We start from the raw sequence: 11,659 nt of genomic DNA on the forward strand, positions 1-11,659 counted from the left end.
TATTATATCTGTCGTGCGTTTCCATCGCTGCTGTTAGTATAACATTCGTCACGATATCCGTTGGAACAAAGTCGATTTTTATATTGTCAGCTTTAAAAGTATGCATAACGCCGAGTGAAAGTCCAAGAATCATCTAAAAATAAAAAAAACTAGTATAATGTACCTATGTTATCATGTGTCTTTCTATCTTTAGATTTTAGGGGGAGGGGACGTGGGGAGAAGAAAGAAATTCATCACGCCCTTATCCCAATTTACTTGGGGCGCAGCATGTCTTATTCTTTCTGCCCTATCTGACGTCATCTCACAAGTACCATTCTTTCCAGCTATATTATCATTCATACAATCCATTCATCATTCCTTTGGTCGTTCCTTTCCTCTATATCCTCTGTATCTATCCAAATTCATACTCAAGACCTCAAGAGAAGGAATAAAGTAACTAGGAAAAATTCTATGCCAATTTTTCATACCAAAAAATAAAAAGGGCTTGCATAGAAAACACCCACATTAACTGACTGTTTTGAACTAGAAAATCGTTTTGAACAGAAGCTTTTAGTAATTACATAATGTAATTTTTATATATTCCATTTTATATTGCTCTAGCACAACTCGGCAATTAAATTGATTATTAAAACCTTTGCTACTTATCAGCTCTTATCTAATATAAGTATAAATTTATATTGATGACGACTGCTCACCCCGCTTGGTCCAAACGCATTATTAACGTCAATCCATCCCAGTGTTGGTTCTCTGTACGCAGACACAACTGGAACAAAAGCCACAATATTGTAAGGAATATGCCCAATTCATATTGACTTGCAGTCAATATGAATTGGGCTATTATTTTTAGAACATGTCCACTTAGTTACAAACGGTATTCATAAAATTGCTTTAGGGTTCTCACAGCGGCTACGAAGAGTTGGTATCCATACAATTTGGAAGTACACCAATTATAAATGAGTAGAGTCTTTGCCCTTACATTAATAAACATGTATATATATATAGAATATTAATACATAACCGACAGAGAAGCATGTATAGCATTAATAGTATACAGTGGTTTGAAATATACAAGGTGATATGAAAAAAGATAAATTTCTCGCAAAAGAACACACTTTGGCAATGTCCAAACCCAAACCTACTATGTATACATCATTTTAGTTATCTCCAAATATCCAGAGATAAATTAAAATTTATGGCTATTTTCTTATTTCCTTCGAGCCATTATTATAGGCTACTCGTATAAATAGTGTTTTGAGGGTAAGATTGCTTTAAATATTACGTCAAATATGTTACCGATCGCTGGTCGAACGATGCAAATAGGCAAGCCCTCTCCCATCACTCTGACGAGTTCCTCAGCGACTGCTTTTGTGATCGCGTAAGAGTTTGGCCATTGTGACATAAATCTTAAAATGAAAAGATAAAAATTTAAATATAGTATCATTTATGAAACTTCAAATGAACCTTTAATTGGTTTTTACCTTAAATTATTATAAGCGTGATTTAAGTTAGCGAGTTGAAGTTACTAAACAAATGCTTCAGTAAAATTAGTTTTTAAGTTTCAATGGATATGATTCTGGGTCGAGATTGATGGCTCAAACCCAGACAAGCACCGCTGAATATTCATGTGCTTAACTTGTGTTTATAATTCATCCCATGCTCGGTGGTGAAGGAAAATATCGTAAGGAAACCTGCATGTGTCTAATTTCAATGAATTTTGCCACATGTGTATTCCGTGAACCTGCATTGAAACAGCGTGTTGGAATATGTTCCAAACCTTCCCCTCAAGGGAAGAAAATGCCTTAGACCAACAGTGGGTAATTTACAGGCTAATGTTGTTGGATAAGATTCGAAGACGTGACAATATCAGAGACAAATCCTGTATTTACAACAAGGTATTTAACTAATGTTTAAAGTAACTGGACAAAAGACTCTCAGAAGTTCCAACAAAAGATGTCACGCATATTCTGTTACATATAAACTTAGTTTTTTTTATGGTATTGGTTGGCGCACGGGCATATGGGCCACCTGAAGGTAAGTGGTCACCATCACCCATAAACAATGACGCTGTAATAAATATTAACTATTCTTTACATCGTCAATGTGCCACCAACCTTGGGAACTAAGATGTTATGTCCCTTGTGCCTGTAGTTACACTGGCTCACTCACCCTTCAAATCGGAACACAACAATACTGAGTACTGATAGTTGGCGGTAGAATAACTGATGAGTGGGTGGTACCTACCCAGACGGGCTTGGACAAAGTCCTACGACCAAGTTGTAATTTAGTATAATCTGTCACTCACGGTTCGAACATGGCATCCAGTTTATCATCACCAACATTTTCAGCAAGTTGTATCATTGTTTCAGGAGGAATTGGACTCTTGTAGAAATCTTCTTCAACTTCCCCTCTGATACGATCTTTTGTGGCGTGTGAGTACGCTGTCGACACGTGGACGAACGATCTGGGAACATAAGTGAAATCTAAATAAATATCATTATTGCAAACCTATAATATATACATAAGACATTTTCAAACTAGAGACTTCAAGAAGCGTACACAAAGTCTAGAGTAGATGTGCTTAATGGTGGCAAGATTGCCCATATCATGCTTTTAGCTTCTTGTACGCTACATATTTTTTTCATTTGATTGTTTATTGAATATAATATATTATATAGCAAGCCATGATCAATAAATAATAAAAATATTCACTAACTTTAAGTGTTTGCAAGCTTTAGCTAATTTTATCACCTCTCTGGTTCCTTTAAGATTTGTAAATGTCGCCATTTTTAGTGATTCGCGAAAATTTAATGACGCCGCAGCGTGGAATATTATGTTGACCTAAAATTATAATAATGGTTATAAGTTTTGACTTGATACGGAAATACAAATAGGAGTTATTGCAGTTTGAAGATAAATACTTGTATTTTACAGAAGTGTTATCCATACTAATATAATATAAAGCAATTCTCTCTGTCTATCTCGCTTTCACGCCAATAACTACTGGATCAATGTCAATAAAATTTGGTACACAAATAATCTAGAGCTTGAGTAAGGACATAGGCTACTTTTTAATTGGAAAAAAGTGTTTTAAACAAAGAGATTATACATCAATGTAGTATTTTAAAGCTAGTATCAAATAATATATTAGTTGAGTTAAAACATTTCAGCACAAGTGAAGTGAAGTGAATCTCATACTCTACGATTGAGGCAAACATTGTGAGGAAACCTACATGTGACAAAGTCAACAGTGGAATTTATACGGGCTGTTTTACCGTGGAATTTACGCCACTTGCGGATTAAATATATACTAACTGTTCTTCATAAAATTTTGTCCTTACCTCATCAGTCAGCCTCGCCCAATTCTTCTCATCAATGCCGAGGTTATCTTTGCTGGAGTCACCTTCTACGACCACGAGTTTGTCCACAAAGTTCGGTTGTTCTTTGAGAAGTTCTTCGAAAAGCTAAAATATAAAATATTTTTCTAGCACATTAAGGATATAAATATCAATCTTTTTGGGCCGTTTCTTCAAATTGATATGACTACTGTTTTATTAAGTGAAGTTAAGTTAAAATCAGATTAGAGGGCTGAAGATTGTGAGTTATGAAATTAGTAAATTTTTATGGTTATAAAGAATTAAGAGAACTCAAATTACTTTTTATGGACATTACTTAGGATGAACCTAATAAGCTAACAGACAGATCAAGGAGGCTGTCAATACATTAATCAACAAATAAATTGCCATGTAAAGGTACGCTAGTATTATATTCCATTAAACTGATGAGGGGAACTGTCCTTTCCACCCAAGTTTTTACACGTGCATATTTGACAAGTCTAAGGTAAACTTTGTTTAAAGTTTAAAGCTATATCAGGTGTTCCACAGGGGTTCGTTCACGGTTCAACATTGTACGTCAGGTTCAACAGAGAAGAACCAGCAAGAAATCCAGTTGATTTGTTTTAAACTATGTAAATAATTAGAATTGCAACGTACCGGATCGTCCAAAACTATTTTCAGTCTGTCTTGAACAGCTTTTCCCTTCTTAGCTCGCAGCAACATATAGATTTTTCTAACATTAGTCGACCTGAAAATTATAATATTTTATATGAATTTGGTAGGGCTTTGTGCAAGATCGTCGGTAATTATTTTGAATGAGAGCTCGAATTTTAGAGTCATATTATTTTCTAATAAAAAAAATAGCTATGTTTTGTAATTGTGTAAAATTTTCACTACTACAAAAGAATAATGGTTACGGCGCTCATTTTATTTCCAAAGTGCGTTATCATCCATTAACTCACTAACTGTATAACAGCTTATTTAAATTGAGCACCTGAGACAATGTGTTCGTTTTCTTAGATTATATTGAAAAAACGGATACATTGCCTCAAAAGTAAATAAGAAAAACCTAAAAAACAAAAATTAAGTCTACTCTACCTGAACATTTTCTCGATCATGTGCTTCCCAACAAACCCAGACCCACCAGTAATAAACACGACGGCATCGTCGTAAAACTTCGCCACCAAAGAGTTTCCACTTGAAATTGCTTTCTTAATCGCATCATTATTTACTTGCGCTTCTTCTTGTATCTCTTTGAGGTGTCTCATGTTGACTTAAACAATAAAATATTTTTAAATATGATAACATCGGAAGACTTTTAAATCTAAAGAGATGATTAGAACATCATTGTGAACATTTCAAACATAAGATCAGGCTTCAATATTCAAAAGTAAACTTAGAAAGAGAACAGAGAAATTACCAGTTCGAATATTTTTTGGGTATAATGGATCAAGTACCTAACACACTGTTTCGAGGCAGGGTTTAGTGGGAAGCTGTATGGGTACCATTCGTCATATTTTCTGCCACCAAGCCATACTTACTATTTTATCCAGTTTGAAGAACGCAATCCAGTATCACTACTTAGAAATAACACCACAGTTGCCAATGTTGTCAACGTCTATGGTTAGTTGGGATCACTTAACATCAGATAACCAATCGTCAATGTCTGCCTACCAAGATTATAAAAAATGAAGATGAATATTTCGGACGAAAATTTAAATGTAAATTTTTCATTCTTGAAATTTACAATTATGATGTTCCAATGCAGGTTGGTGGAATGTACAAGTGGCAAAATTTCAATGAAATTAGACACATGCAGGTTTCCTCACGATGTTTACCTTCACTGCTGAGCACGAGATGTATTATGACAGATAAATATAATATAACAAATAGTATTAATATTAAATAAATAATCACAGTTTTAAAATCGCTTTTTAATTTTCAAAATCCTGGTAACACGGCTGTTAATAGAAAAACTTTACCTTCTTTGATGATACGAACTCAATGCGATAGTATGCAGGTTTCGTAAGCAACACAATAATTTTTTTTGCCTCCTTATATATAAATTAATTCGGGGCAAGTTTAAGTGTAACTGACTAAATAATGTTCCGTGGGTTTAATTAAACGAACCCATATAACAATGACATTAAATATTATTAACATATACTAGAATATATATTTATATTTGCTTAATTTAAAAAAAGAAGTCTTACCCATTGTTCGTTAACAATTTGCCTTATGGAAAACAATATAATTATAACATATTTCTGGAAAATACATGAGCAGTAATTGGCTATATCGTATATTATATTTTTAGAGGCTGTATGCCTGCCAAAACTATATCATAGATAGTTTTAGCCGATATTATTTAAATATTACAATATTTAAAGTATTAAAGCAAGCCAGTCTATTTATAGGCACAAGCAGTGGCGTAATAAAATCAAAACTTAATGTGGGCCTGGCACAATTTGCAACATCTTCTGATGGTGCGAGAATAAGGGAATATAATAAAAAATCTATAAAGCGCAAGGCCCTTTGACCGCGAGACCGTGGCCGGTGGCCCACATCGGCCACGCCTTAGGCCACCTCTGGTCACACTTTCACTTCTGTTTTGTGGTTGGAATAGTGTGTAGATTTAATTTAATTTAATAGATACATACATATATTCACAGACAAGACATGACGGCACAAAATGTATTATGTCGTTTGGTGTCACGACATGGGAGCCTGAAAGGTGCGACAATAATCCACAAGAGCTGAAGCAAAAAAAGATCTAAATATCCGTGTCTTATGTCAAAATTTTGTCCCATTTGCTGTCACACACTGTGTCCTTGGAGTAGTGTTGCAAAAAGCTTCATCAAAAGTATAACACCTATTATTGCCTCCACTGGTGACTGGAGGGCTGGTTCGTTTTTAGCCAAAAAAATCAAAATAAACATCTTCGTCATTTTGTATTTTTTAAATATTGGAAAAGAGTAACTTCTGAGCTTCTTGCCGGTTCTTCTCGGTAGAATCTACTTTCCCAACCAGTGGTAACTTCACTTAATTGTTAAATGACGATTCAAAAGTGCTTGTAAAAGCCTACTTGAATAAAATTTGTTTTGATTGATTGATTGATTTAAAGAATATTTCTTTTCCTGTCCTAATGTTCAGCTTGTCATTATTACCATCATTTCATAGCATAAAACAATGCTGTCTATCCCTATCTGTTTTAGATCTTCAAAATTATGCAACGGATTTTGATGTGGTTTATTTAATAGATAGAGTTATTCGAGAAGGTTTTTGTATATAATACATGGACAATATACTATATGTCGAGATTGAGTCGAGATGGCCGAATGGTTAGAACGCGTGCATCTTAACCGATGATTGCTTCAAACCCAGGCAAGCACCGCTGTTTCATGTGCTTAATTTGTCTTTATAATTCATCTCGTGCTCAGCGGTGAAGGAAAACATCGTGAGAAAACCTGCATGTGACAAATTTTATAGAAATTCTGCCACATGTGCATTCCACCAACCCACATTGGAACAGCGTGGTGGAATATGTTCCAAACCTTCTTCTCAAAGGGAGAGGAGGCCTTTAGCTCAGCAGTGGGAATTTACAGACTGTTGTTGTTGTTGTTATTGTATACTATATGTAGAAGCAATACACTTTCTTATTGATGGTCAAATAAACGCTACCACCGGGTCGGAAAAAGAAACACACTGACCTGAGAAGAAACAGCAAAAGAAACGCTGATTGTTTAGGTATTCTCTACTATAGTTATTCACTCGCGTAAAGCCGGATCGGATCACTAGTATAAAATAAAATGGTTCTTAATCTATTATTTAACTCATAACTTAACCCTAAATTTGATAAACACGTTTAATTACGTTAACGAAAATATGTAATGAGACTCTAGATTTCATTATTGTAGGCAATTAAATGTCAAAAGGTCATACATAATTATATATAACATATGTATAGTTAATGCTTTTATTTACTTTGACGTAGTCACAAGGAAATATAGGCATTTGATAAATATAAATAAATATGAGACAACATACAGTAATGTATGTGACATTACTCATATCCCAATGTAAGTAGCTAAAGCACTTGTGTTATGGAAAATCAGAAGTAACGACGGTACCGCAAACACCCAGACCCAAGACAACATAGAAAACAAATGATTATCTACATCGACTCAGCCGGGAATCGAACCCAGGACCTCGAAATGGCGTACCCATGAAAACCGTTGTACACATCACTCGACCACGGAAGTCGTCACTATTTAATTTATAAGGTATAAACTCAATATGTCCCAAATGTAATCTATTTCTAGTCTATTTATAATCTTGGAGCTAGAGACTCTCTTCGGGATGTTTTTAACAAAACAGGAATACTCACTGTTGCGTCGCAATATATTTACAACAATACTATCTATTTACAGTAACATTGATCACTTTGATAAAATCAGCGATAATCTTTGTATATGCACTAGAAGTAAGGATAAGCTTATAACGCCAAGTTTCCGACTCCGCAAAGTCAATAAATCCTTTTTGGGGCAAGGTATCCGTTTCTATAATAAAATTCCGCAGACATTTTTAAGTTTGCCGTTTCATAAATTCAAATAGCTTATAAAAAATACTTTGGTAAAAAAGGCATATTATTCGATAAAAGATTTCGTAGATAATAAAAAAGCTTGGAATTAATACCTGTTGACTTCCAGGCAGGATACATTACATACATATATTGTATTTAACTAATATGATTGTATTTTTTAAATGTTGAAAAAGAGTAACTTCTGAGTTTCTTGCCGGTAGCGGTTGCTCGGTAAAAGTGTTTGTAAAAGCCCACTTGAATAAAGTTTATTTTGATTTGATTTGATTGAATATGTGTCCGTTTATACTCTTCTAAGGCGCCACAAGATCCAAGATTTTACTACAGGCACTTCCAAAACCATGGCGTCTCATTTTCTCGCACCTACACCCTGTATTATTTTATAGTATGGGTAGTATTTAATTATTGACGATTCAAATACTCTTCATTGTGAAGTTTGTTTGAATAAAACCAGTTCAATGGCGATGCGTAACATACAGACTGTTACGTTCGCATTCATAATATTAGTATGCTCAGGCCTAGTCATGTGCTATTTATAAAAAGCCTAGTTACTCTCTTGGGGTTTAAGCCTGCTTTATACCAAATTTCAATTTATGAGCTGAGATGGCCCAGTGGTTAGAACGCATGCATCTTAACCGATGATTGCGGGTTCAAACCCAGGCAAGCACCACTATATATATGTGCTTAATTTGTGTTTATAATTAATCTCGAGTTCATCGGTGAAAAAAACATCGTGAGGAAACCTGCATGTGTCTAATTTCATTGAAATTCTGCCACATGTGTATTCCACCAACTTGCAACGGAACTGCGTGGTGGAATATGTTCCAAACCCTCTCGTTAATGGAAGAGGAGACCTTATTCCAGCTGTGGGAAATTTACAGGCTGTCACTTTACTACTATTTTACTTATACCAAATATCAAGGTATGATTTTGATTAATCAAATTTTGGAAGTCCAAGTAAAATCTTTCGGAATTGAAATTTTATACTTCTGGTCATTTTTTATGACAATACATTTTTATGGTAACCAAGATCTGATACTACATCCAGAATTGATTCCAGACCTTGAAACTTTAGAATCAAACTCAAAAATATACTTATTCAAGTATGCTGATAGAATCACTTATGAATCGTCGTGTATAAAATCAAATATTAAGCTACCGCCAGCCGATTCTACCAATTAGAACCAGCAAGAATCTCAGTTACAGGATTTTATTTACGGAATATGTCAATTCAATAACATATACATATAATAATTCATTCATTCGCCTTAATACAGTACAATTGTGTGTGGTAGGCAGGAGATTACGCAATGTTGCCCTGTGCTTCTTTTGACTCATAGTATATTTTCAATAGTAAGTATTTTAAAACATTTATTAACATAAGGATTAATAACATAAAGGTTTAAATATATACAAATATGAACTAAAACTAGTTGCTGTACAAATCTTGACCGCGTGGAATGGTGGCAAGAATGCTAGCAGCATTTCCCCGTTGAATCGCAATTCCGATCCTCTGGGCAAAAAACGAAGCAGCCCTCCTGTCACCATTGGAGGCAATGAGGCGAGGTGTTATACTTTTGATGAAGCTTTTGCACCACTACTCCAAGGGCCAAGCGTTTCGACAGCAAATGGGACAACAAAGTAATTAGATATAATACACGAATAAGCATTTTGACGTGCCATACATTGAAGTGACCAATGGCGTTTATCAGAGACCATACGCAAAGTCTTCAAACGCTGGGACATATAGGATTACAGGAGGTCATATAATATATATAATACTCACAATGAATCAAATCAAATCAAAATCAATTTTATTCAAGTAAACTTCACAATGAAGCGTTTTTGAAGCGTCAACAATTAAATACTACCACATTTTCGGAAAGCAGCTTCTAGCGAGTAGAAACGGCAAGGCAAATGCATCCTCCGTTAAATCAATAGTGGTGATGTTGTTCATACTAAGCGAGTCACAATTAGAAAGCTCATTGAAAATACTCTGTGTGGCATCGGAGTCTATAAAACTTTTGACATTTTCAAAGTGTGATATTGGAACGGAGCTTTTGTGCCTCACAAAAGCTCTGTTCCAACTCAGTGATGCGACACAGGGCCCTTTCGTGAGTATCACTACATTCCCTGAATGAGTCAATTTCATCCTGGAGATGATGAATGTCATAAACTTTGTCTTGAAGTTTCCTGTCTAATTCTGCTAATTGTGTTTTCAATTGAGAGTTTTTGTTTATTACTAATTGTATTTCATCTTCACTATCTTCTCTTTCCTTCATAAGCTGCTCACATTGCTGTTTCGATGCCTTTAATTCTAAAAGGGTGTGTTTTAATTTTGTTTCTAAATCTATAGTTGTTGCTTTTCGAGTAAGGATTGTCGATGGCGTCATTATGGTTAACTGTAATTGACAGTAATATTCTCAATTAATAATAAGTCTGGTTATGATAATCGAGGAAATTAGTTACAGACAATAGCAAGACGGAAAATAAAAAATTAAAAAAAAAGAATCAATTTATTCCAAAGATAAAAAAAGAAAGTTAAAAAAGTTAAGAATAGGGGCCAGGAATGTTAAATAAAAATTTAAGATTGAATAAGATTATATAAGCAAAGACTTATGGTTAATTATGGAAGTTATGTGTTATAGAGATTGAAAAATTAGAAATTTTGGTGAAATGATACATAAAATGTCAAACACAACAACGATTTACAAAGTAGTACTGTTGCTATTGTTGTTATTAATTTTGTTTTAATGTATGTGTCCTATAGAATACAATTATGATTATTGTATTTATACTATTAGTTTTGCAAGTATCAATATTTATATTTGTATTAGTGTTTTGACAGGTATGACTCTGGCTTATATTAATTTGTCTTCAGCTTTGTTTCCACTTTATGTCAAGCAAAGAGAAATAAAATCAAGCCAAGTGTGGAAGGAGAGACGTATCTCGGCTGTATAACCGAGTAAATTTGATGAGTATGGTATATTACTTAGTGTTAAAACATTATGAGTAGTGAAACAATAATTTAATTACAACAGCGTCCACAGTACTTTTTGCATTCATTGGTGCGTTTTGAAAGTACCAATGTTATAATGTTATTATTTATAATGTAAGAACGAGCGCGCACTGGTAACTTTTGTCACGGTGACTGTTTCGTCACTCTTGTCTAGTCCATTAATATGAATGGAGGTGCGCGCACGTTACGACGTGACATTTGTGTCTGCATCTGTACATATTCAGTGACGAAACAGTCACCGTGACAAAAGTTACCAGTGCACGCTAGTTCTTAGTAGTATGATATGAGCAGCAGTAAAATAAAATAGAAGCAATTTTTTTTGAATAGCAATGACATAACAATTGGTATCGACGCGGGTCTTGGATCAAATCTGACGTCAATCAGCGTCTCCTCGTGTGATTGTAATGTAACACTTACATAACTGAAACTGTATTCATTTAAATTGTAAATTGGAATTAATGTTGTGCGTATGTTTGGATACTTTTGGGTATTATTGTGTAATTTTGGAGAAGGATATCGGAACTCCGACTTTAAATGTAAAAAAATAAATAAAGCAACCGCTTGAAAATTACCCACTGCTGGGCTAAGGACTCCTCTCCCATTAAGGAGAGGCTTTGGAACATATTCCATCACGCTGTTCCAATGCGGGTTGGTGGAATGCACGTGTGGCAGAATTTCGATGAAATCAGACACTTGCAGGTTTCCTCA

The 11,659-nt window shown here is 34.5% G+C and overlaps 1 protein-coding gene across 1 annotated transcript; it reads right to left on the minus strand.

Moving 5' to 3' along the window:
- Positions 1-10: 10 nt before the first annotated feature.
- LOC124541851 (fatty acyl-CoA reductase wat-like) lies at positions 11-5,386 on the minus strand (the record flags this gene model as incomplete). Its single annotated transcript, XM_047119760.1, has 9 exons — positions 5,315-5,386; positions 4,431-4,605; positions 3,990-4,080; positions 3,339-3,461; positions 2,714-2,838; positions 2,303-2,461; positions 1,294-1,403; positions 696-763; positions 11-133 (listed from the first exon to the last, which is right to left on the minus strand). Coding segments are annotated over exons 2-9 (969 nt in total), but the record flags the coding sequence as incomplete, so codon positions are not given.
- Between the last annotated feature and the right edge of the window lie 6,273 nt (positions 5,387-11,659).

This window comes from Vanessa cardui, chromosome 29 (assembly GCF_905220365.1).
Source record: "Vanessa cardui chromosome 29, ilVanCard2.1, whole genome shotgun sequence".
NCBI lineage: Eukaryota > Metazoa > Arthropoda > Insecta > Lepidoptera > Nymphalidae > Vanessa > Vanessa cardui.